Source organism: Leishmania mexicana, chromosome 2 (assembly GCF_000234665.1).
Source record: "Leishmania mexicana MHOM/GT/2001/U1103 complete genome, chromosome 2".
NCBI classification, from domain to species: Eukaryota; Euglenozoa; class Kinetoplastea; order Trypanosomatida; family Trypanosomatidae; genus Leishmania; species Leishmania mexicana.
In genome coordinates this window covers 129,448-154,727 of record NC_018306.1, presented here as the reverse complement: position 1 = coordinate 154,727, position 25,280 = coordinate 129,448, and the positions used below count along the sequence as shown (strand labels likewise).

Sequence of the window (25,280 nt, the reverse complement as noted above, 5' to 3'; positions counted from 1 at the left end):
CACGTGGGCGCGTGGGCCGCTGGCATGGCTGTCTTTTGCCTCCACACTCCACTCCACGCCCCTCCTCCGATGTGGCGGAGTGGTTCAGCCGGTCACCACCGCCGGCCAGCTTCGTCCCTGTCCGTGAACGGTACTCTCCTCACGCTCGTTGGACAGTCGCGAGGTCGAAACCGCGCAGCCGCCCCGCCTGGTCTCCCGTGTCCCTGAGGTCTGTTGCTTGAGCGCTTCCCGCCTCGCTGTCGCCGCCGGCCTTCTCCCTTCAACATGCCATTCTTTCCATGCTGTCCTTCACGCGACTGCCCCATCTCCCTCCCTGCGCCCGTCGTATGCCGTTGCGGCAAGAGAGCTCACATCCGCCGAAGCGCGGTGGCAGCAGCAGCTGTAATCGGCCCACTCACGGAGAAAGGGGGGCTCGTAGGCGTGCCCTGCGCCTCACATGCTCAACCGGCGCACGCGAGGCGCAGGGGGTGGGCGCGAGTGCATCCTTGTGTGCTGACCATAGACATGTACGCAGTCCCTAAGCCGTGTTCGTGTTCTTGCGTGACGCGGAGGGCAGCGGCGAGCTCGCTACTTCCCCCAAAGAATAGCAAGCGACGGCGCAGCTGGTTGTCGGCAACGCGGGAGGACGTGATGGCGGGGTGAAGGCGGCTGTGTGGTGCGGGCGTGCGGGAGGAGAGGGTGTGGGTGGGTGATTGGGGACGCCGGTGCTGTATTTCGCTTATCTTTGCCCCGTCGACCCCGTGCGCCTCTCCATCTCTCTGAAGGTGCGCAGGACCACACCTTCCCGCCGCGCCCCTTTCACGTGACGTTCTGCTCGCTTGTGTCTTGTAAAGGGCCGTAACCCTTACCGCGGCGATGCAGCGCACACATCGGGTGCGCACCCACACATCACCTGCACTTTGTCGGCATGCGTGCTGGTGCTTGCAATCCCCGTCGCTCGTGGCGGTGAGAGGCGGGGAACCACCGTGGATGGTATTTTGCATGTGCGTGGCTGTCTCGGAGGTGGAGACGAGGGTGCTCGTGCGCGCGCTCACACGCGTGGCGAAGAGCTCATCAGCAGAGGGTTGGCCTTCTTCTTTCGATTTTATTCCGGACCACCGGTAGCACGAGGGGGTGCGCGGGGACGGCCCTTCGGCTTGCGCTGCACTTCTCTCTCTGTGTGTCTGCTGCTGCTGCTGCTGCTGCTGCCGGTGTCCTTCATCGTCAGGGCATGGGGGTGGGTGCTGCCCGTGTGTTTCTCTGCCTCTGCGGTAGACGGGGCACCCATTCTCTGTCCCACGGGACGCCTTGATCTGTGTCTTGCCGGCGTGCGTTGCGCGACGTGTGCTGGGCCACGCCGGCGATGCGGGCTTGTCTCTAACAATGTCTTCCTAAAGTTAACCCACCCGCCCCCCTGCCTGGGCAGCAACAACAGCACTTACATGGCAACCGAAGACACGACGGCTCCGAGAAGAGGGAGGGAGGCGGTCACCGCATGCGGCACCGGGCACGTGTGTGCGACGGTGCTCGCGTAAGGCGAGGCGAGGGCACGTAAAACAGCCGACATGGTCGTGCTGTGCGTGTGGGACGCTCTGTTCTCTCCTGTCCTTTGCCACGCACGCGCGGGTGTGCGCAGCTCGCGGAGGATGATGGGGAAAAGGGGCGGAGGTGAAGACGGAGGGCGCGGGGGATGACATGCCGCCCGCGTCCGCGCTCGCACTCGCAAGAAGCTGCGTAGGCTCTGCACGCCGTTGCTTGGCTTTCACGTCTTTCCCCCCTCTTGGATGCCTATTACCTTCTTCGCTGCTCTCCGTCTGCACCCTTCCGTGTTGCGCTCTCTCTCTTACACACACACACGCACACACACGCACACACACGGGCATGCGCCCTTGAGGAAAAAGGAGATTCATGCTGCCGATGCGACGCTCTTCGCGTCCGTCGCTGACGTCGCTGCTCGTGCGCGGCCGATGGCGCCACCTTGCGCATCCGGCCCGCTCAGCTTTCGCGTACACCGCCGCCCTTCGACACGCCAGCACACCATCGACTCGTCCCTCGGGCACCACGGACGGCGACTTCGGCAGTAGCGGCGTCCGTGACGGCAGTGCACCAGCGCCTCCTAGCGGAGGCGACAGTGCGGCTGCGGCTGCCGCTGCTGCTGCTGCGGCGGCGCCGTTGTCGTCGTCGCACGGCGTGAGCCCCGCGTTCTGCTTCCACGAGACGTTTATCTTGTCCGATGTCGACCTGCATCGTACCCTCCTCGAGGAGGCGCACTACAAGCATGGCGTGTGGCTCAACGTGCCACCGCAGCTCGCGCCCTCCGTCCCGAACGCCGGCCCGCCTGCCGTGCCGGAGCCTATCTACCCATCGGCGCAGCGGGACCGACTGGCGGCCATGACGGCGGCCATGGAGGCAGTCCAGAACAAGCGCGGCCGAGGCGCTAGCGGCGGCGGCAGCACGACGGATGCGGAGCTCATAGTGGAGCCCTCGTGCCTTGCCTACCGCCCTACCCACAACCCGCCGCCCTTCTCCACGACCGGCACGCGCTCGCTATGGGTTCCAGCGCCAAGGCGGGCGGGAACAGAAGCCGCCGCCCCGAGCGCAAGCGACGCCGCCTCCAGTGTGCCTCCCCCCGCACCGTCTTGTGCGACAGCGTCAGCGGCAGAGGTGAGCTTCGCGGAAGGCGCCACCACAGCACGCAGCGTGCATGCGGAAGTACAGACAGTTGCCATACGCATGCCGGTGGTCCCGTCCATGCTGTACCACTGCAGTGCATGCAATCGCCCGTTTAGACGGCGCCAGACCGCAGAGGAGCACGTGCAGCAGCGCCACGGGCAGAGCGGCAGCCGCAGCAGCGCCGGCGGCGCGGTTGTAATGGAGGGCCCGGGGCCGGGCGAGATCGTCGGGTACGAGGACAAGGCTGTCTCCGTAGCCACCACGGCGACCGCCAAGACGGCAGCTGCAGCCCGCGTGACACGTACTTTGCCAATGGGATCGGCGGCTAGGGCGAGGGGACTGGAGGCGAGCGATGAGGTTGCGGCCGCGGCGGGCGTCGCCGGGGGCTCACGTGTTGGCAAACCTTCCGCCCCTAATCTCGCTGCTGACTACCGCGCGACACCGCGCGTCGACTTCCCGGAGGACGAGCTTATCGACGAGCTTCTCGATGTCGTCTGGGACGACGTGGCGCTGGCACGAGACGACATCGAGAAGCCAGCTGGCATCGCCGCAACGCGAGCCAACCTCCGGCAACACCCGAAGCGGAGCTACGACAGCTGCCAAGGGCGCTTTTTCATCCCCAGTGTGCTCATCGTGGAGGGCGTCGCCGACAACCGCGCTGAGTTGGAGGGGGCGGCGGAGCGGGCCACTGTGCGAGCCACGCCAGATGGCGCCGCGCCAGGCATCAAGCGCCGGCTTTCGTCTGCGTTGTCGGTGTTTTCGCCATTCACAATGGCCCCCCGGCTGCTTCCAACGCAGCAGCGCAACGCCGACGGCACGCTCGGTGCTGGCGGCATCGATGCCGCCGCCGGCGGCGGGATCGGCGGTGGAGCTCTTGGGGCGGCGCCGACCGCGCAGGAGTTGTCTATAGCGGAGCTCAGCCGCCACTACCCGAACCCGTTCGGCGACAGCCCGAATGCTGTGCTGGTGGAGTCGGAAAGGGAGCCGATCAACCCCTTCGTCGACCTCGAGGGTAAGGCGGCTGCGGTTGCCGCCGCGGCCCAGTCGGGTGCGGCGGACGGCAGCACCGCTGGCGACGCTGTCTCTTCCCCGGCCACGGAGATGGAGTGGCTGTCGCGGTGGGCAGCGAGGCCGTATGCGTGTCCGCTGTGCCAGCGACGCGCCTTGCCAGACTTGATGAAGATCATGGCGCCGCTGCTGCCCCCGTCACTGGTGGCGGGCAGGGAGGCAACCACCTCCGCGGCGCCGACTGCCGGTGCATGCGGTGGCGATCAGGGAGCCAGGCCGCGCCCGGGGTCTGATACGGAGCGGACTGCTTCTACTGCTGCGGGGGCGACGTCGGCTGCGACCGCAGGCGCCTCCTCGTCGAGGTCAGCAGGTGGTGTGCCGCCGTCAGGCTCCCTCGAGGACCAACCCTTGCTTGCGGATGTTGAGGCGTGGAGCTGGTACGCCGAGCGGGTGCCGCGCTTCCGACTACTGGACTCCCTCGAAGACCACTTGCAGTCGGAGCACGCCGGCTACGGCGGCGGGGATGACAAGGCAGCGGCTGCGCTCGACGAGGATCATGGGTGCGCTGGCGGAGACGGGGACGATAGCCTCTCCGAGGCGGACTGGCGGCTCCTCTACCGCGTTGCCAGGCACCAGCAGCTGTTAGCGCGAGCCGAGTTGCTGGCGGTGCAGCAGGCGTACCGCGTTATGTACCCCAAGCGCCACAGCACCTCCGCGGAGTCTTTTAGCTCCACTGAGAGCGACGGTGCCGGCCTCCCGAATCATGGCGGCGGCGACGGCGGCAAGGACGGTGCCGAGAGCGCGGCGATTCGCGACGAGGCAAGCGACACGGCCGATGCATCCACTGGCGGGTCGCCTGCGTCGGCATCCGCCATTGGTGCCACGACGGCCGATGGCACCGATGCCCCTCAGGTGCACGTGCGATCGGCTGTGAACATGGTGCTGATCGGCACGGTGCGGGATGTGCAGGAGGGCTTCCTTGGCGCCACCCGCATTCTGCAGTACGTTCTCGCAGTGCGCAACACCTCTGCGGGGTCGTCGGGCGCTGCATCTGGAGACGCGGTGGGGAGCCACGTGGGCGCCGGCAACGGAGAGGAGGAGGAGGACGGTGCGGACGTGGACGAGGACTTGATCGTTGTGCGCTGCGTCGGCGATCTCGTCCCTGTCGCGTTGCTGAGGCAACAGGCCCGCTTGGGCTCCACGATATTCGTTGCCGGGTCGCTGCGCCTGAATCGGAACGTCGACACGGTGTCGCGACGGTCGCACGCGTACCCCTATGTGCAGGTCGCGCCGCCCCTTGGGTGCGTGCGTGTCTTGGAGGCGTAGCACGCCCTTTCTTTATCGGCGTCTTTGAGGGTGTACGCGCTGCCCCCCCCCCTGTCGAAGTGCTTCGTCCCTCATGACCCTCTCCACCCTCTCTTGTTTTCAGCGCCGATTCCCTGTTGTGCTGCTGCTCGCGCTCGTGTTGTGTCGTGTGGATGCCGGTCTTGATGGGGAGGGGGGAATGGCTGTCGCTGAGTGCACGTCAATGGAGAAGGCGCCGTCGCGCCCGCTTCCGTCGTGCATACGTTCTCGTCCCCTTCCCCCTCCCTCCCTCCCTTCCTCCCCCCATCGTCGATGGTGGCGTGCGAGTGTCTGTGCTCATGCTGGTTGTCGTTGTGCGTGCGCCCGACCTCGGTGATCATCATGGCGGCGTTGATCAGCTGTCTGTGCCTGTGTGCCTGTGTGTACCTGTGTGTCTGTGCGTGTGGCAGTGACCCCGCTAACGATCAAAGAATAAGAAGAAAGCGCTGCATCGGAAGACGTGCCGGACGGCGCACGAGCACGCGCCAAGTCCGCCAGGTGGGAGCAGGCGCCGGCCTCCGCGGTGCCGTGTCGTCACGTCACGTCTGGTCACGAGTATATTACACGGGACGCGCACACATGCATATGTATATATATATATATATATGTATATATGTAAGCTCGGCACACCGCTGCCCACGTACGGGTCGCCGGGAGATCGTTGCCGTGGTGCTTGAAGCCACGTATTGCGGAGGCGTGTGCAGGCGCAGACCCCATACCGTGGTCCGAAGCAACGATGGCGCGCAAGGACCAGCTTGATGTCCGCACGTGCTCTTCTCCACCTTATGCTGCTGCTGCTGCTGCTGCTGCTGCTGCTGAGCCCCATGCAACCCTTCACCTCTCTCCTCCTCCGCAGATTTTCTATTAAGCTCTGTCACAGCGCGATTTTTCTCCCTGTGCTCAAGGCTCTCCTCTTGCAACTCTCCCCGGGCCGCTGAGCTGCATACACACATACACACACACACACACACACACAAAGACGTCTATTCCACCCGACACGCCTGCGCCGCTCACACCGCTGTCACGTGGGAGATCGTGAGAGGGAGACGGGGTGGGTCGGTCGACGGAAGCCGCAGCGGCGCAACGCAGCGAGCGGGACGCGCACGAATTCTTTTCCATCTCCAGCTCTCTTCCCATATATATATATCCTCCCAGCATCCGGTGCGCCTATTTTTTCGGGGGAGGGGTGGTGTGTGTGTGTGGGGGTGGGTGGGTGGGGACGTCGCCATCACCCGAGCACACGCACCGCACGCTTACAGGACGCAGGGTGTGTGGGGAACACCCTCTCTGTCGCTCCCAAAGGGCCCCACCCCATGTCAGGGCTGTCACTGGCGCAGTCGCGCCTGCGTGAGGAGCGCAAGGCTTGGCGGAGAGATCGACCGTTTGGTTTTTGGGCCAAGCCGCTCGAGATCGCCCCAGGCAGCTGCCGCGTCAGTGGCGTGAAGCACATGCGTGAGGGAACGCAGCTGACGCTGCCCACGGCCTCGGGTTCGACATCCAGCAACGCGACCGCCTCGTCGTCTTCTATGTCCGTCTCTCCCTCAAGTACAACGCCCGGGGCGGGCGCTGCTGCGGCGAGGGACTCCGCCGCCGCCGCCACCCTCCCGGCTGGGCTGGACCTGCTTCACTGGGAGGCGGGCATCCCCGGGAAGCCTGGCACGCCGTGGGAGGGCGGCGAGTTCCGCCTCCGCCTGAACTTTACGGAGGATTACCCCACAAAGCCTCCTAAGTGTGTCTTCACGCCGGTGCTCTTCCACCCCAACGTGTACCCGAGCGGCACCGTCTGCCTCTCGATCCTCAACGAGGAGAAGGACTGGCGCCCGAACATCACGATAAAGCAGATACTGCTGGCCATCCAGGAGCTGCTGGACCACCCCAACATCAAAGACCCCGCACAGGAGGAGCCGTACAAGGTGTACATGCGCGACATCAAGGAGTACGAGGCTCGCGTGCGCGAGGAGGTGCAGAGGCATCATTGGAAGGGCTAGCCTACGTTGCACGCGAGAGAAAGGTTGCGAAGGCTTTTGTGTGCGTGTGGGGCTTGGGGAGGGAGGGGGGAGGAGGACGGGACGGGGCTGGTAGGGGGCTGCCGGTGATGATACTCCTGCCTCGACGTGTGTGTGTGTGTGCGTGTGCGCGGTGGGTGGGTCGTCAGCGACACAGGTCTATGGGCATGACTCTCCCTCCCTCTCCGCACCCCCACCGCACACACGGACGCTCACGGGGGGGGTCTGCGTGGGGGGATGGGCTGGCCTCCATCCCGCCATCGCCTTCTCAGCCCCCCTCCCCCCGCTCTCACTGGGAGCGCCACCTCCTCGTGTGATTGAAGGCAAACAAGCTAAACATCGATAGAAGACAAGCAACCGAAGCAAGCAAGCGGAGGCACCCACGATGTCGAGGCAGCATCGGAGTAGACGGGCATCGGCGCATGGTAGGGGGAGGGGCGGGGCGTGACTTGCAGAGAGACTATGGATGGCGGAGACACGTCGTGGGCACGAGCGCGCCCGCGGGGAGGGCAGAGGGCGCTCTCTCGAGCTGCTGCTGCTGCTGCTGCTGTTTCGTCCCCCCTCTGTCTTTCGATATCCTCGAAGGCTCGTCTTCGGTGTCCTTCTGCCCATCCTGACCTCCTTCCTCCTGCAGCTGGGTCCACTCCTGGGTGCATCGACTTCAATGCCCGTTGTGCACCGGTACGGGCTCGCACGCCCACCCCCTTCCCTCCCCCCACACAGAGACTTTTCCCCATGTGTTCGGCACACACACGCGGACGTGTGTGTGCGTGTGTGCGTGCAATGGTCACTCCGCTCATCATCACCGTCATCATGACTTCATCCACACCCCTCGGCGACGCTCCCACCTCCGCTGCGACTTGTGTCTGTGTTCTCCCCCCCCCCTGCACGCACCACCCGTTCTTTGCTCCTGTCTCGACTGTCTCCGGTCGGCGCGGCGTTGCTGCCATAGTGAAGCGTGTGACCCACGGACTTTTGTGCGCTTGCGCGGCTGTGTGCCGACGGGAGTCCATCTCGCCCCCTTCCCAAGGGTGCCTTCATCCCACCCACACACCCCACCCATTGACGCCGGACGGCCACCGACTGCGCTCAGTGAGGTAGCGAGAGACGCAAGGACTAAGAATGGGTCGCGCATCCAAGGATAAGCGCGATATATACTACCGCAGGGCCAAGGAGGAGGGCTACCGTGCTCGCAGCGCGTACAAGCTGCTCCAGATCAATGAGGAGTTCAACATCCTGAGCCCGGCCGAGATCCGCACCGGGGCGGTGGACCTGTGTGCCGCGCCTGGCAGCTGGTCGCAGGTGCTTGCCCAGCACTTTAAGATGATCGGCGCGAATGCCGCGGCGGCGGCGGCAGAGGGGGACTCTCTGCTGGCGCAGACGCCGCGCGTGGTGGCGGTGGACCTGCAAGAGATGGCCCCCATCGACGGGGTCACACTCCTTCAGGGGGACATAACGAGCGAGGTGACCGCGCGCGAGATTATTCGGCTGCTGAACGCGCCGACGTCGACGGGGGTGACGCGCACCGATGACGAGCCGCAGCCTGCCAGCAGCTATTTCTCTTCCTCTGCCCCTTCTCCCGCGCTCGGTGCGTCACTGCGGAAGGCGGACATTGTCCTCTGCGACGGCGCCCCCGATGTGACGGGTATGCATGAGCTGGACGAGTACCTGCAGCACCACCTACTGCTGGCGGCGCTGCACATCACCACGTTCGTGCTACGGGCCGGTGGCTGCTTCCTGACGAAGATGTTCCGCGGCCCCAACACCGCCTTCCTCGTCGCGAAAAGCGAGCTCTTCTTTCAACAGGTGCGCGTCGTGAAGCCCAAGTCCTCACGCAACGCGTCCATGGAGAGCTTTCTTCTCTGCCAGGGCTTTCGCATGCCGCTCGGGTACGTGCCTCGCTTCGTTGGCGCTGCCGCGCCCTCCTCTGCCGCTACCGGCTGCTCGAGGGGTGCGGCATCGACGAGCGCCGGCTGCGGCTCACGCGTAGAAGCTGATAATGCGAAGGGCACGGAGGAAGAGCGGAGCGAGATGGCCACCGTGAGCGGCGGCCCACTCCGCGCCAGCGGCTTCACGCCGGAGGCACCGTCGTACTGCTACGACACGACTGCGCCCTTCTCACACGCGTCGGATGGTGACGCCGCCGCAGCGGCAACAGGGCAAGATGTCGCGGGCCACGACCAAAACACGTCTTGCACGCTCGCGGACCGGGTCCTCGCCCCGTTCCTCTCCTGCGGCGACCTTTCTGGCTTTGACGCGGACATGTGCTACGACAGGGATGAGGAGGCCGACGTGCTGGAGCCGGTGCAGCCGCCGCTGCAAGCACCGTACTTGGCCGCTGCCGCTGCTTTGCCGTCACGGCTGGCAGGGGTCGCCGATGGTCGTGACACGGAGGCGGACGGGTCGCAGCAGAAAAGGATTCGCGTGGAGTCGCCGACGGCTACCGCAGGTCGCGACAGCAGCACCGGGGGAGAAGAGCAGCAGTGAGGTGTCACCTCTTCCCCCTCCTCCCCCGGCCAAGGAAGGCTCGATGGGGACGCATGCGTCGCGGATGAGGAGGTCCGCTCGCACATGCTTTAAGTGAACGACTGGATAACAGCAGCACACAACAAAGACCTCAATCCGGGCCTCCGCCCTGACGTGCGTGCGTGCGTGTGTGTGTGTGCGGGGGAGGATGCCTCCCCCGCCTCGCGCCCTCCCTCAACGCTCTTCACCCCGTCTTCTCCGACAGACGCACGGACATGCTGACAAAGGCGACAGAGAGGGCAAGGGCGGTCGGCACGTCGCCCCTCGATGACGTACAGGGTGCGCTCATGCATCAGCAAGCCGTCCGCTCCTCCTCTTCCTCCCCCCTCCCACTCTCTGTTCCGTCGCGTTCCCGAACGGGATGCGTCGCCACCTCACTGCCACTCGCCACCTCCCTCCCTCTCCGCTCCTCTGCACCCTCATCCCGTCCTGCTCTGCTTGGGCGTCACGTGACAGATACGGCTACGGCTGTGGCCTCCCCCTCCTGCCCTCCCCTTCTCCTTCCCTGTTCTATTTTCATCTGACGCCCCGTCATTGGTCTCCTCCCCCCCTCCCCATCCCCCATCCCCTCCTCCTCACGGCATCGCATTTCTCCGACAGAGTCACGCCTCCGCGTCCGTGTACGTGTCCCCGGCAGTGCACGTTGCCTGAAGCCGTATCACCAGCCCCTCGCTCTCTCGTGGGCGCGTGCTGCACCCTTCGCTGGCATTGCAGGGTTCGTGTGTGGTGCATACGCCCTTCCCCCGCTTCTCCCCCTTGTGCCTCCTGCGCTGCTCGCTCCGGCGTCGCACCGCGGATCATCTTTCCAGAGCTGTGCTGCCGTGAGCGTCTGCGTCGAGGGCCCATACACACAGCGCGCCCAAGCAAAGGGACGTGTGCACACCCGAAGCGGGCGAAGCGCTGCGTCCGGGTGACCCAGGTAGACCCAGAGAGCCTTTCCAGCGTTTATCGCGCGACCTTTGAGGTGCCCGCACCCTCCTCCTCCCCTTCCCCCCATCGCCCTCTCCCAACGCCCCCGCTTACACAGCGCGAAGGAAAGTCGCCGTCATGATCCCTGGCGGCTCCGTGGACTGTGCCCACACCCTCGAGGTGGCCGAGGACCACTACGGCAGGGGCGACCGCTCGACGGCGCGCGAGCTGCTGCAGTCGATCGTCACGACAGACGTTGCGGTGGATGACGGAGACTCGATCCGTGCCAAGGAGCAGGCGGTGTACCGACTGGCGGAGCTGCTGACGGTCACTAAAGACGGCGAGGCCGCCATCCAGCTGCTTTCGGATGTGCGGCCGTTCTTCCAGGTGCTGCCAAAGGCGAAGACAACGAAGATGGTGCGCAAACTCTTCGAGCACATTGTGCAGTGCGGCGTGCCGCTGAGGCAGCAGGAGGAGGTGTGTCTCGAGACCGTACACTGGGCGCGCAAGGAGCGTCGCACCTTCCTGCGCCACCGCCTGCAGCTCCGCTACGTGGAGATTCTGTTCGCTGAGAACCGCAAGAGCGACGCCCTGGCGTCGCTGAGCGCGCTGCTCAAGGAGGTGCGCCGCTTGGACGACCGCACGCTGCTGCTCGACATCCACCTCCTGGAGAGCAAGCTCTACTACGCCGTCATGGATATCCAGAAGGCCAGGGCGGCGCTCGTCTCGGCGCGCACGACGGCGAACAGCATCTACTGCCCGCCTCTCTCGCAGGCAGAGATCGACCTCCAGTCCGGCGTGCTGCACGCGGAGGAGAAAGATAGCAAGACCGCGTACTCTTACCTATACGAAGCCTTTGAGGGGTTCCACCAGCTCGGTGACCAGGCACGCCAGGCGCGCCGCTCGCTTCGCTACATGATCCTGTCGAAGATCTCCACGGACAGCCCCGACGAGCTTGCTACGCTGCTCTCGTCCAAGAGCGTGCTGGAGTACAAGGGCACGGACATGGATGCGCTGCGCGGCATCGCAGACGCCTACAACAAGCAGGACACGCATCTCTTCAACAGCATCCTGTCCAAGTGCCGCGCCGAGGCGGCGGAGTCCGGCGCCGGCGGCAGCAACGACACAAACCTCCTCGCCGACGAGGTGGTGCGTCGGCAGGTCAACGACATGTACAACACGCTGCTGGAGCGACACTTGTTGAAGGTGGTGTCGCCGTACAACCGCGTGCAGATCACCTACGTGAGCAACCTGCTGAAGCTGGACGCCATGGTGGTCGAGCAGAAGCTTTCACAGCTTATTCTGGATCGAAAGCTGCGCGGCATCGTCGATCAGCAGCATCGCTGCCTTCTCGTCTTCGACGACGAGGCTGCTGAGGCGTCCAAGCCAGGAATGGACGGCAGCGAGGCGTTCTACGAGAACGCCGCTGACGCCGCCGCCGCGGCGGACCAGGCACCGACGACGCTATACCAGGACGCGCTCACAGCGCTGGAGTGCTACAACACGCTCGTCACGGCGCTCTTCGACAAGGTGAATGGCAAGTTCGACACGCTCGTCGAGGAGAACATCGCCAAGCACAAGGGCGCCAAGGCAAAGGAGGAGGATGAGGAGGCGAACCGGAAGAACAGGCGGGGCGGCGTCGGCAACATCAAGGACACCGCCGCCGACCGAAGCGGAAAGTCGGACAACGGCAGCAAGCAGAGGAGGCCTGGCGACAAGCGCAAGTGACGCAAGGGCGCGATGTGCAGCATATGGTCTCCACTTCCTACCCCCACCCCCTGGCTTGTGGCCGCAAGGGGCGAGGCGACGGTGACGGTTGGTAGGCGGGGTCGTGAGCAGCACTGGCGTCTTTCCTCCCTCTCCGTGTATCTCTTGTGTGCTCGCGATTCCCCTGTGTTGATGGCGACGTGTGCCGTTGTGCTCGGGGCGGTCACGGGTCCGGAATCGGCCTTGGATGGTTGCGCCTGTCGTGCGTGCGTGCGTGGGTGTTGTGGCCGGTGGGCTGCGTAAGAGTCTGCGCTTTTCATGCGTGCGTGGTTGTGCAGGATGCTGTGCGTGTGTGGGTGGGCGGCGCAGAGGGCCCCCTATGGGAGGGGGGGGACCCTCGTCTCCCTCTCTCTCTCCCTCCCTCCCCCCTTGGAGGTAAGTCGTGCCAGGGACTCGGTGGCAGCGTGCGGCGAAGGACAGGCGCCGCCTCCCTCCCTCCCCCCTCTTTGTTCCTCCGATGTTCGGTTTGCCGGCCGCCATGGCAGGCGTGCGGGAGGTGGTGGCGGTGGCAGTGGTGGTTGGCTGTCATAGATGGTGTAAGGGTAAGGCGTGTGTGCTGGCAGGCGGAGACACGTGGGGAGACCAAGGGAAGGGGGAGGGGGGGGTTGGGCAGTGCTGCTCAGGCCACTCGCGACGCATGCGTGCGTCTGTGGTGAATCCATCACCCTCCTCCCATTGAGGGTGGTGGTGGTGGTGGTGGGAGGAGGGCCGGGGTGGCGCCACTGCTCGGCACACGCGTCAGCGCACTGACAACAGTGCCGCCGACCTGAGGAGACGTTGCTGCCTCTGCCCGCGCTGCCGCCATGCTCCGCCCCGTCCTTTCGCTCTCTGCGCTCGCGCAATCCGGCCTGCCCTTGCGGTGGTGCGCGGGCTTTCGGGCTCTGCGCGCATCTTCTCTCTCTATATATGTGTATGTGTGTGGGCGGTGGCGCACGGCGGGTCGCGTCGCGGCACTCCTCTTCCGATGTCGTTCTTTATATCTATACCCAAACTCCACGACGTGTTTCGCTGCGGGGGCGGCTCTCGGGCATGACGAGCAGGGATGCCCCCTCCCCTCCGCTTCCGGGTTGCATGCAGGGGTCGGGCTTGCGCATGCGCACGCCTGCTCCCGTTCCGCATCTACATGGAAAGAACGGCGGCACACGCGCGCACGTCGCCGCGCCTTCTTCGGTCCGTGTCGGCCCTCCCCCCTCTCCCCCACTCTTATGACTTTCCTGCCGATCGGACAAACACCTTGGGCCGCACACCCGTCCATCATGTCACGACTTTCTTCCCACGGCCCTCCTCCCGCTCCTCGTGGTGGGCCTCTGCACCTCCACCGACGCCCCACAGCAAGCACGCACCTCTCCTCTCTGTGTCTTTCTCCCTCCCTCTATTATATCACTCGACCCTTCAGTGCTCCGAGCGGAAGCCGTACGACATGGCCAACGTAGACGCCGCAGCCCACTGCACCGACGGTGGGCGGCAGGGCGGCAGCGGGGGCGGCAGCGGGGACGAAGCGAAGGTGAAGAAAACGAAACCGGAGGAGTACGAGCACCCGTTCTGGTACGTGTATCGCCAACGCGGCGTCGGCTACTGGGACTATAAAAATGCGCGGGTGGACTTCAACGCGAACTTGGCCCCGTACGAGCTGCTGCAGAAGATTGGGCGCGGCAAGTATTCGGAGGTGTTTCGTGGCCGGAACCGCAACAACGGATGCCTGTGTGTCCTCAAGCTGCTGAAGCCGGTGCGCTACCAGAAGATTCTGCGCGAGATCAGCATCCTGCGCAACCTCTGCGGTGGCCCCAACGTTGTCCGCCTTCTCGATGTGCTGCGCGACGCAGAGTCGCAGACGGTCGTGCTCGTCACGGAGTATGTGCACAACCCGACGACGCTGCGCAACCTTCTCTACTCGAACAAGCTGTCGAACTTCGACATGCGCTACTACCTGTACGAGATTCTACGCTCGCTGGACTTCGCCCACCGCCGCGGCATCTTTCACCGCGACATCAAGCCGTACAACGTCATGATCGACCACGAGCGCAAGATCCTTCGTGTGATCGACTGGGGGCTGGGCGAGTACTACATCCACGGGCAGGCACTCAACTGTGGTGTGGCAACACGGCACTACAAGGGGCCGGAGCTGCTGGTCGGCTACCGCCATTACGACTACTCGCTAGACATCTGGTGTCTCGGGTGCGTGCTAGCTGGCATGCTCTTCCGCAGCGACCCCTTCTTCGTCGGCGCCAACAACGAGGATCAGCTCCTCCAGATTGTAGCGGTGTTTGGCAAGAAGGCGCTGTACCGCTACCTCGACAAGTACCAGTGCCGCATATCGCGCGTCGTGGAGTCGAGCATGAGCGCCCTCCCTGACGAGCACGTCGACTGGCGCCGGTACATCAAGAGGGGGTCCATGCAGGAGTCGTGGTGCGACGCGACCGCGTTGGACTTGCTGGATAAGATGCTGCAGTTCGACCATCAGGACCGCATCATGGCCCATGAGGCGATGCAGCACCCTTTCTTTGCTCCCGTGCGTGATGCGCTGGCGAGGGACGCGCAGGAGCATTATCCTGTGGCACAGCACTGAGCGAGACGGAAGGGGTGGGTGTGGGGGGGGGAGACACCGAAGGCCCCAGGGTTATACGGCACCGCCGCCGCCACCACCGCCGCCAGATTGGGGAGGGGGGCTGAGGGAGAGGCATGCTCACGCACGCTATCGCGTTTCTCTGAATATGCCAATAGTACACGTTGGAGGAGGTTGGAGGGAAGGGGGGGGAGAGAGAGCCGAGTCGGACGGATTGGGTAGGCGTGATGCCGTTGCCAGCTCGACTGGTGTGGGCGCCAGTGCCGCCTCGTCTGTGGATCGCCCCCCCCCCTCCACTACGTCCCTCCGTCCGTCCGTCCGCCACTTTCTCTCTCTCTCTCTCTCGCTGTGCCGAGCTGCACGGGCTTGCCACGAGCCTTTCGCTGTGTGTGTGTGTGTGCGTGTGTGTGTGTTGTTGATGTTCTCTGAGGGGTGGGGTGCGACGTCTTTAAAAGTATGCTGGCACACCATCGTCGCCCTCCGCCTCCCTCCCCCGCTGTGCGTACCTTCCTGCCCATAGGCTTGTATGCGTGTCTCCCAGCATCTCGCTTGCTTCATCGCATCTACGTGGTGGATCTCTCAGCAGCCATGCGCGCGTGTGTGCGTGCCTGCGTGTGCCCTTATTGCTTGCACCGACGTGCGTTACGCGCTCTTCCTCCCCCCTCTCCTTTCACGTGTGGGCGTTGCGGACTCTGTCGTCCGTGTAGGCACTGTGCCGTGCCGTGCGGCCCGGCTTTGGGCGGCGGCGGACTGTTGGCGCTTCCATGAAGGTCATCGACGTCGCTGCTAGCCGACAGTATCGCTGCCCCGATCACGTCTTCAGGGGGAGGCGGAGAGAAGGCCTCCGTGGCGCTGTCGGCGCCTCTCTGTGCGATGGAGGGGGGTGGACGCGTCTATATACATGTACCTGCTTGCCTGCGCGCCCGTGAGGGCACTCACGCTGTCTCGCGCGCTCTCGCGCCAGATCCCAGCGGAGGAGTGGTGGTAAGGATCTGGTGCGGGTCACGTAAAATTCTAAGCGCAGGTAGAGACGGAAAAGGGGCGCCGCGCACGCTCCGTCCTCTCCCTCCCTCCCTCTCGTCTTGCTGGCGAGACAGGACGGGTATACACAGACGGAGGACAGGCAAGGGTAGGAGTAGGGAGGAGGTTGTGCGCGCGCGTGCGTGCGCGTGTGTGTGTGTCTGTGGAGGGGGGAGGGAGGGAGGGTGGTGGGGGGCGGGCGGCGACAAGAGTCGGAAGACGGGGCACGATGGAGGGTGATGGCGTGGTGCAACACTGTCCTGTGATCTTGCCCTGCTCTGCTTGCCGAGGCGTGCGTGTCTCTGCATGGACGACGCTGTTGCCGCTCGGTTCTGCAGTGCGGGCGGGGACGCGATGTCAGCCCGACGTGTATGGTCCCTGCACCCGTTCACTCCCATCGGCACACACACACACACACGTATATATATATATATATATATACCTGTGCGTGCGCGCGCATGCGATGGGACCAGCGGCGGCCGTAAAGCAAGAAGGAATGGGTGTAAATACATCCAAGAAGTGCGCCGTCGTGCCCGACTCAGTGATCGATCGACCCGCACGCGTGGTCCCTCCCCTCCCCTCCCCCATTCGATCTGCTTCTCCAGCCTCTGTCTCCCGCCCGTGCTTGCCTCTCCGTGGCTTCTCGCTCGCTCTCCCACGTCTTCCTGGGTCTTCCTCCTCGTGCGGGGGTCGTTCTCCACGACGGAGCGCCCGCCCCCGCCCCCCTATCGACACGTCCGAGTACTTTCATCTCTTCCCCTCCTCCTCTTGTGCGTTTGCACGCTCCAGGTGTAATGATGCGCAAGGCCTGTATCAGAGCTCTTGCGCCTCTCGCAAGTGGGTCTTCTCCCACGTCCGCCGCCAGGGATGGCGAGCGCGCCACAGTGGCAGCGGCGCGGCGGGTCTCCTGCCGTGAATACGGAACGCATAACTCTAGTCATGATCAGTGTCGTGGGCGGCGCGGAGGGCGCCCACAAGAGCAGGAGCACGGTTACTCGGCGTCAGCGCTGGGTCGTGCATCACAAGTCGTCGCTGGCGCGTCTTCGAGCGCAGTGTCGTCATCCCCGCACGCCTGCGACGCCTTTCATGTATTCCTTCGTGCCCGCAATGCACCCTTCCTCTGCAGCGGCACCACTGCAGCATCGCCGCCGGCCAGCGACCCCCTGTATCCTCACCCCTTCTCTCACCTCCACCCGAGCGCGCATGCTCTCGGTAGCGCCGCGCGAACTGGTGCTCCAGTCGAGGGAGCAAGTCGTGTGAGGGGGGGCGCAGCGCGTAACACATCCAGCGACGGCACGACAAGGCGATCATCGTCGTCGCCGCCGCCGTTATTCTCGCGACTGTCAGCCGGTGCCACTTCTGCGAGGGCTCTCGAGGAGCCGAGGAACAGACAGCAGACGCCGCTCGAGGAGGAGGCGAGCCGACACGGTGCCAGTGCTCCGCCGGTGCTGGGCGAATGGTCGTTGGACCCTCCGGAGGCATCGACGAGGAGGGCTGACGCGCAGGGCGGGCCGCGGAGCCGCGAGCATCTGCCAGAGCGCGACCGCAATGATGTTGGCACGGATGGAGAGGCGAATGACAGCAGTGCCCAACGAGGCAGGCTGCCAGAGCTCAGAGAGCGGCGACGTCGCAGTCTTCCGCAGCGACGCCACGATGCCCTCGAGCTTGCGCGGCGACAAACCTCCGCGTACATTGCGAATCGACGCCTGCGCGAGTACGAGCAGACGTGCCTCCATGCGTACCGCATCTTGAAGCAGGTGCAACGGAGCCTCACCGCCTGGGCCCGCGCTCGGCGACAAGGACAGCGGCAAAACGCCTCCGGAAGCAACTGCAGCACCCGGAGCGGCAGCCTTGGCGATGACGCGTCGAGCGTGCAGGCGGCGCAGTCGATGAAGGGACAAGGTGGTGCCGGTGCATTCCGCATCCCGCCCACCGGCGAGGATGTGGACGCCGTCGACGCACGCTTTTTCGAGTACGCTGGGCAGATCCAGCGTACACTGCATCAGCTCACCCCACGCCATTTTGATGCCGTTCGCGGCTACCGCCTGCGAGCAGAGCCACGCAGCAGCTCCCCATCAACTGTGGCCACCCCGCCGTCAGGGCCTCGACGCGCAGAGGACTCGACTTCCTCCGGGCCCGAATCGTTGGGAGATGCGCCGCGGCAACTGCTGCTGCTGCGCCTACTGTGGCGCCTGCTCCACATCCAGCAGCTCTTCTTCAGCATTGGTCGCCGCGCCTCGCTGCCGCGCACCGCCGTTGACGTGTACGTGCAGTCCTCCAACTGCCAGTACGGCATCCGCGAGGTGCTGCGCGTGCTCGGGAGCGAGATGGCGCGGTGGACCCTGTTGGCGAGTACCCCCCACCACCACCACAACTCTTGTAGTCAGCAGTGGCGAGGGCACGACGGTCGTGCACCGTCGTCGTCTGGGTCCTGCGCCCCTCTCTTCTCTAACACGGAACTCTTCCAGCTCTTCTACGCTGCCCTCTGCATCCCTAGCGAGGAGGCCCCTGGTGTTCCGCTGTACGACCCATCTATCCACAGCTCCACCCCTCGACACGGTGGTGTGCCGGGTCGGCACGCAGCAGCCTCCGCCTCCTCTGGCCTCCCGGATGCTGGACTCGATGCGTTCCGGCGGGACTGCATCGCAACAGGTACCGAAGACTTCTGCATGCCGCTGGACGAGTGGTGTGTGCGTTGGTGGTCACATCAGTACTCGGCGGCTGGCCGGATGGGCGCAGCGTGGGCGCCACCGCTGTCGATGGGGGAGGCCATGGATGTACTCCAGGCGTGCATGTACGCGACGGCGAGCGTGCAGGTGCTGGCGACGGCAGCACCGCGTCACGCCGCACAGCCGCGGCACCGTCCACAGCAGCGACTGATAACTCCATTTGTGTACTTCGAGACCCCACCGCAAGGCGCCACCGACGGTGCCCGCCGGCGTCGTGCGAGCTCGGCGTCTGCAACGGCATCGGAGGGCAACGGCGTCGTCGAGGAGGCGGAGCTGTCGCCGCTGCGCGTGCTAGACCGCCGGTATCGCCCGCACCTGCCCGGTGCCTTGGGCGGCAATCGTGTGGCGCTGCGTATTCCATATCACCTCGGCCAGCGCTATGTGGAGGTGTTCCTGACGTACCTGCTGTCGAGTGTGTCTGCTGGACCAGAGCCTGGAGAGGTGAAGGGGGCGGCGACAGCGGCGACAGAGACGGTGGCGGCTGGTATTGAACATCTTCTCCGTTTCCGCGACCGCGATGCCGTGCGCGACGTGGCGCTGCTGTGCACGGCCATCCTTTTCTTCGAGGTCTTCTCGCCTACGACGGCTGCCTTCATGGCGTACGCGGCGCCGCTGTTCAGAGAGCAAGTGGAGCTCCTCAGCGGGCATGAAATTAGCTGTGTGCTGCTCGCCTACGCATCGCTGCAGCGCTGGGAGAGGGCAGGTGGCGCTCGTGGCGGTGGCGCCTCTTCCCCGGCTAGCGGCTCCAGCGCGGATGCCGAGCTGAGGGCGGCGAGTCGTCGCGGCACCCCGCTTTACGACCCCGCCGTGGCTGTGCAAAGTGCGTCCACCGCTGCTGCCGGCTGCAACGGATGCAGGGACGCTTGGCACAAGGGTGCACCCAGGGAAGCCGCGGTACCAGAGCGCTCGCCACCACTGCATGCGGACCATCAGAGCACCGATGATCCCCACAGCAGCGGCCGCCAGAGTGACGCAACGCGATCACCGTCGTCGTCGTCGCGTGCACAGACGTCAACGGGTCCGCAGTCCCCATCTCCTGAGCCGTGGCATCTCTTCTACGTGACCCTCGCCTCCCGCGCCGGCCAGCTCAGCGACACGCTTAGCGAGGATGACGTGACACGTGTGCTGCGGGCGATGGAGCTGACCGGGATGGAGCACGACGACCTGCGCCACGCGCTGGAGTCGTCGCTGCGGATGCGTAACATGGGGCGACGTATCTTTTATGAAACTTAATAGAGGCGGTGCTCCCAGTGCGGCGTTGACGTGTGCGCGCCTGTGTGTGTGTGCCTCGGAAGGGGAGGGAAAGGCCGCAGCGGCAGCGCTGGCAGAGCCGGGGAGAGGGGGAGGGGGGAGTCCCAGGCCCCTTCCCTCTTGGAAGCTGCTGCCGCTGTTGTAGGCTCACACGGAGGACCGTGAGGCGGGGTGGCATCAAGCGCGAGATGGGGTGTTTGCTGGCGAGAGACGTTGCTAAGAGAGGGAGAGAGGGAGAGGGAGGGGTGCGTGGGGAGGGGGGGGGATGGCGCACGGCGCACGCAGCCACCGCCATCCGCGGCCTCCTGCTTCCGCATCGCCCACGCCGTGATTGCCCACGGGAGGGAGGGGGGAGCAACGGCACACACATGTGCGCGTCTGTCTCTCTCCCCCTCCCCCATACCCTTACCCTTACCGCCTCTTGTGCCGAGGTAGGATACACCGAAGCGCGCCACGAGGACACCGCCCTCCCCTCCACAAGAAGAAATTGAGTGCGATGCCGCCACGCCTCCTGCCCTATCGTCCTCGCTGCCCTTCCGCGCTGGGCTGAAGGGTGGGGTGAGGTGCACGTGAATCGCTGCCGGGCCTGCCGAGACAAACTCTCGCTCGCTCTCGCCGTGCATGAGTGCTCCCGCCTCGACTCTTTGGTTGGCGTCTCGTAGGCGGCAATCGAACGGTAGTCGACCACTCGAGGGAAGGCGGCGAATACGTGCCGCCTACACTGCCTGCGGAGGGGCGGACACGCCCCCCCCATCCCCTGCCCCCGCCTGTTCTGGGACGCGAGCAGAGGGGGAGGCTCGCTCGTAGGAGCGCATGCGCTAGTGCGCGCGTGGCATGTGCACCACGCCTTTACTCTCCGACCTCTCCCCTCCCACCCGCTGTTTTTGTGTGTACTCGCTCTCTCTCTCTCTCTCTCGCTCTCTCGCACGCCTGGTCGAGTGTGCACGAGTGCTCGCGTGATGGCGCTTCCCTGTGCACGAGTTGCGGAGAAGATGAGAGGCCGACTGCTAGCGCATCCACGCACTATGCATATGACTTCCACCGAGCCAGCAAGTTGAAACCGCAGGGGAGAACAAAACCGGGCCTGTGCGCAGCTCATCACGGCACCCTGGGAAGCGCCGCAAGGTGCCTGCGCTGCCTGTTCACGGACGGACACGTCAAACACGCGCAGACTGATGGACCGTCAGCGCTGTCTTTCCCCTTCAGCAAGCGCCATCTCGCATAAGACGATGCCGCCACAGCACCCGGACGGGCAGCAGCCCTCATCATCTTCGTGGCTGCCGCCACTACCACCACCACCACCAAGACAGCCGACGACGCAGCGGCTGTGCGGGCTTGCCGCTGGTGTGCTTGTCTTCCATGTCCTCACCTCCGCCCTGCAAGAGAAGATCTTTCATCTGCCCGGCTTCACGAACTTGCTACTCCTCTCGTGCGGGGAAACATTCTGCACGACAGTGCTCGTGGGGCTCCTCCTCGTGTGGGGCTGGTACCACCAGCCGCCTGGGCGAGCCGCGTCGGAGCACCAGGGCCCGCATGGCCGGTCGGTGGCGACGGCAGTGGGGGCGGGAACGGCGGTGACGACACCGCATGAGCCACTCTCGAATCCGGTTCGTGGGATATGTGGCAGCAGCAACAAGCAGGAGTGGGGCCTTGGCCATGCAGTGGATCATTCACCAGGTGCCGTCTGCGATGCTGAGCACCGACCTCAGGGGCAGCAGCGCTCACGCCCGCGCGGCGACGGCCGAGGTGCGCCCACAAGCGTGGTGGACGCCGCACCCGTCGCGGTAGCTGTGACGGCGGATGCTGTAGACCGTGGCAAGGGGTCTGCGCTCACTCCGGGTGCGGCGCACCACTCCCCATCTGTGAGCGGTGCCTCATGGCGCTCGGTGATCCGCCGCGTGTTCCATCCGTCCACCGTTGCTACTCACTGGTACGTGCGCATCGCTGTGCTCTTGGCGTGTAGCCTATACCTCACGAACCGCACGTCCTTCTTCCTCAGCTACTCCCTGCAGGTAATCTTCAAGTCGAGCAAGCTGCTCTGCATGGTCGTGGTGCACCGCTGGTGGCTGCGCGACAGCCACAAGGCAGCTGCCCCAGGCTCGGAAAACGAGAGAGACTCTGACGACGACGCGGACAGCGCATCCAGTGAGGGCGGCGGCTCTGAGCTGTTTGCGGACGACAAGGCCCCCGACACTGGCGAGCGTCACCTGCGTGATGAGTCGCAACGACGTATTCCCGGCTGCTCTTCTTCGCCGCCATCGACTGATTTTTCGACTGTCGCCGTCGATGTGTCGCCCCCAGCGGGGCGGACGTTCACATCTGCGCACGCGCCTGAGGAGAGCCAACGGCGCTCGTGGTGGTGGTGGCCACGCTTCTGCTGCCGTCGTGGCATTGATGACGTGTCGCGATGGAGCGCCGCGAGGGGATGGGCGTGCGCCTCCTCTCTCGCGCAGCGTTGCGCTTTCCTATGGGCCAAGTCGCCCATCGATAAACGGGGCCACGTCCCGGCCGCCACAGGCGTGCGCCAGCCCATGTCGCACAGCGGCGGCAGTGATGGTGGCCTCTCTCCATTCGAGATATTACGCGCCGCGGGCGCGTGGCTTGCGCGGCAGCTGCGAGGCCTCCTGCGAGACACGGAGATCATGGCGTGCGTCATCATCGTCGCTGGGCTGATCGCCTTCACCTACGCCTTTCAAGTAGATTTGGAAGCCGGCGCAGATACCAGCGGCTCCAGGGAACGCCTAGCCGCGCTGGCGAAGGCGGCGTCGGCGGAGGTGGCGGCAGAGCGGCCGGCTCTCGCTGAGGGGCCGCGATGGCAGGCGTCCGCCTCTCTCAGAGGCGGATATAGTGTCACTGTCGATGCGGCTGCGGCTGCCAACGTCAGGGACAGCCGGGGCATCGTCACTGGGCTGACTCAGGCGGGCGTGTCACTGCCGCTGTCGTCTTCCTTCGCTTCTTCGCCCCCTTCCCTGCTGCAGTCGGTCACCGCAGAGGTTCCCCGGCTTTCGGGTCTTTGGATAGTGACACTGATCGGCGTGGCAGGTGTTCTGACGTCGAACGCCCTCGACTGCATCATTTACGTGCTGGAGGAGGCTCACTGCTTTAACGCAACGGCAGGGCCGTCACGGAGGTCTAATCGAGGAGCACACAGGCACGAGCGCGCAGCAGGGGAGACGGTGCGCCCGCTGGCGGACGTGCAACGTGGGGCGGTGCCGCTGCCGCACGACACACCCCATCGACAACATTCTTTCTCGCCTTTCCCGCCGACGTTATCGTCTCGCCCACAAGCCTCGGTGTCGGCGTCATCGACGCAGGACACGGTGCCCGCAGCTTCGGCGACAGAGCCGCCGGCACGGATACCGGCTTCGCCGCAGGAGTTGCTCTTCATGGTGAACGGCATCGCCACGTTCCTCTACGCCGGTGGCCTCAGCGCCTCGTGGCTGTGCAACCGTTGTCTGTTGTTACTATGGGACTTTATGGGCTCCAATGCGATGTCCACCGTGGTCGAGGGGGAAGGCGGCGTTGTCAGCGCTCTGACCGCTGCGGAGGCTCGCCAGCTGGCAGCATGCGAGCGTCTCTTGGCCGCATCACGGCGCACTGGTAATGCCACTCTGCCCGTAGAGTGCGCCGCATCGATGGCTCGCCGACCGCAGTGGCAGCGGCTCGCATTGCTTTCCCCGGGGCCGCCATGGGAGGCACCGTCCGCACCACCGCCGCCGTCGCCGTCGACGGAACCGTTTTCCCTCTCCCTATTTCTCCTCATCGCGTTGACGTCCGTGACGAGTTTGATGGGCACGCTGTGCCTGCTGCGCATTGTTGCCGAGTTCACCGGGGTGATGGCCGTCATCGTGACAAGCGTGCGCAAGGCGCTGACGATTTTGCTGAGCTTTGCCCTGTATGGTCGCCGCTTCACCCTGCTACACGGGGTCGGCATGGTGGGGGTGATGGGTGGTGTTGTCTGGTACGAGGTGCAGCGGCGTCGACGATGCGGCGTGTAAAGGGGGTTGGGGGAGGGGGGCGGCGTGCACGAATGCCCAGGGAGGCGACGAGCAGAAGGTGCAAGGGGTGTCTGTGTGTCTGTGGGGGAGGGGAGGGGGTGTGTCCATGCGTCTGCGCACGCGGGCAGGCTTGTGGGATGCTTCCTGCGCCTCCTCCCTCTGGTGCACCGGGCCCTTCTGGCGCGTCTCCGCATGTCGCTCTCGCTCTTGCGGCGTGTGGCGAGCCCGCCCACCTCGTTGCTCGCTCGCACCCTCTACAGAGCGTCCGCCCCCCTCCCCTCTCCGTGCTTTAGATCAACGGGCTCGCTACATCGCCCGTGGACCACCGAATCACCACCACCACCCACTCTTCCATGGCGGGTGAGGGACATCATCAAGGCTGCACACCATGGGTGCGCAGGTTTTGCCGTTGTGTTCACCTCTCCTCTCAGTCGCGTGGAAGGGAAATATATATATATATATATATCTGCATAGATATCCGACGCGGTGTGCCGGGCGCGTGGTCTATGCATCGTACACCCTCGCAGTACACCGGCCACGGTGTGCGTGCGTGCGTGTGTGCGTGTAAGCCTTGATGGTCGTGCGCTGGGATCTTCCTCCCTTCTCCCTCTTCGCTGTTGATGTCCATCGCTAGGTGTTGGCGTCCGCGTGGGCGCTTGTCCGCAGGCCCGTCGTGCAGCGCCACCTGCGTGCCCGTCCTCGCACGCCGCGCCTTCCTCCGCGGATACTGCATCGGCGGGTGGGCGCGCCCTTCCCATCTCACGAGGGAGGCAGGGGAGGGGGAGAGGGACAGCGAGCACGGACCATCGTCGCAGACTCGGCTCTGCCCTGCACCTCTACCCCACCCTCTCACATACAGGTGAGTAAGAGGCGCACGCGCACCGGCATCTCTTCCCCTCACGCTCGCTCCCCCTCCCCTCCGACTGCCGCGTAGAGAGGATGGCCAAGCGCGAGACAGCCACGTCGACACGAGCGATGCTGTAAGTCTGGTGACGCATAGGATCGAACAACGGGCCGGGCAGAGCAGGGAGCGAGGGCCTAACAGACCCCCACAACAGCGTCCTCCCCCTCCCTCCCTTCCCGCCTTTTCCTTCGCCCCATAGTTGCAGGCACACGTGGCCTCAGCGCCAGCCGCACGGCCGCATCGCCACGATGAAGCGTCGCACAGGCGAGCGACACCCAGATGCGGCGGCTGTGCGCAGCTTTAGCAGCGGTGGCGGCAGCGAAAGGGCGTGTGTGTCTGCGCAGACACCGACCACGCCCTTTCTCGAGGAAGCCCACCACCACCACCACCATGGCGAGGAGCGCGACGACGATACGGAGATGACGTGCGTAGGGGCGGGGCGCGGGCATTGCGTTTTCCTCTGCCGCACCTACAGCAGCCCCCTGGGGCTCTCTGGGGAGGCGCCGTCTGCGATTCGCCTCCGTGTGCCCATCCTCATTATCGCCACTGTGCGCGGCGCGGCGCGGCTGGACTCGGCTGCTCTCCTCGGGTCCGGCGCGTAGT

At 65.1% G+C, this 25,280-nt stretch overlaps 8 protein-coding genes across 8 annotated transcripts; all 8 read left to right on the top strand.

Moving 5' to 3' along the window:
- Positions 1 to 1,896: 1,896 nt before the first annotated feature.
- LMXM_02_0410 (putative RNA-editing complex protein MP81) lies at positions 1,897 to 4,986 on the top strand (the record flags this gene model as incomplete). The annotated part of the gene is made up of 1 exon (XM_003871591.1): positions 1,897 to 4,986. One exon carries the CDS (start codon positions 1,897 to 1,899, stop codon positions 4,984 to 4,986), a length of 3,090 nt encoding a protein of 1,029 aa, XP_003871640.1.
- A 776-nt stretch (positions 4,987 to 5,762) lies between these two features.
- LMXM_02_0400 (uncharacterized protein) lies at positions 5,763 to 5,942 on the top strand (the record flags this gene model as incomplete). The annotated part of the gene is made up of 1 exon (XM_003871590.1): positions 5,763 to 5,942. One exon carries the CDS (start codon positions 5,763 to 5,765, stop codon positions 5,940 to 5,942), a length of 180 nt encoding a protein of 59 aa, XP_003871639.1.
- Positions 5,943 to 6,530: 588 nt separating this feature from the next.
- LMXM_02_0390 (putative ubiquitin-conjugating enzyme e2) lies at positions 6,531 to 6,992 on the top strand (the record flags this gene model as incomplete). Its single annotated transcript, XM_003871589.1, has 1 exon — positions 6,531 to 6,992. The coding sequence occupies one exon, from the start codon at positions 6,531 to 6,533 to the stop codon at positions 6,990 to 6,992; it is 462 nt and encodes a 153-aa protein (XP_003871638.1).
- A 1,140-nt stretch (positions 6,993 to 8,132) lies between these two features.
- Positions 8,133 to 9,497, top strand: LMXM_02_0380 (putative FtsJ-like methyltransferase; the record flags this gene model as incomplete). Its single annotated transcript, XM_003871588.1, has 1 exon — positions 8,133 to 9,497. The coding sequence occupies one exon, from the start codon at positions 8,133 to 8,135 to the stop codon at positions 9,495 to 9,497; it is 1,365 nt and encodes a 454-aa protein (XP_003871637.1).
- Positions 9,498 to 10,583: 1,086 nt separating this feature from the next.
- LMXM_02_0370 (proteasome regulatory non-ATPase subunit 6,putative) lies at positions 10,584 to 12,173 on the top strand (the record flags this gene model as incomplete). Its single annotated transcript, XM_003871587.1, has 1 exon — positions 10,584 to 12,173. The coding sequence occupies one exon, from the start codon at positions 10,584 to 10,586 to the stop codon at positions 12,171 to 12,173; it is 1,590 nt and encodes a 529-aa protein (XP_003871636.1).
- Positions 12,174 to 13,632: 1,459 nt separating this feature from the next.
- Positions 13,633 to 14,778, top strand: LMXM_02_0360 (putative casein kinase II, alpha chain; the record flags this gene model as incomplete). Its single annotated transcript, XM_003871586.1, has 1 exon — positions 13,633 to 14,778. The coding sequence occupies one exon, from the start codon at positions 13,633 to 13,635 to the stop codon at positions 14,776 to 14,778; it is 1,146 nt and encodes a 381-aa protein (XP_003871635.1).
- Positions 14,779 to 16,589: 1,811 nt separating this feature from the next.
- LMXM_02_0350 (conserved hypothetical protein) lies at positions 16,590 to 19,757 on the top strand (the record flags this gene model as incomplete). The annotated part of the gene is made up of 1 exon (XM_003871585.1): positions 16,590 to 19,757. The coding sequence occupies one exon, from the start codon at positions 16,590 to 16,592 to the stop codon at positions 19,755 to 19,757; it is 3,168 nt and encodes a 1,055-aa protein (XP_003871634.1).
- Positions 19,758 to 20,950: 1,193 nt separating this feature from the next.
- Positions 20,951 to 23,773, top strand: LMXM_02_0340 (conserved hypothetical protein; the record flags this gene model as incomplete). Its single annotated transcript, XM_003871584.1, has 1 exon — positions 20,951 to 23,773. The coding sequence occupies one exon, from the start codon at positions 20,951 to 20,953 to the stop codon at positions 23,771 to 23,773; it is 2,823 nt and encodes a 940-aa protein (XP_003871633.1).
- Positions 23,774 to 25,280: the final 1,507 nt, after the last annotated feature.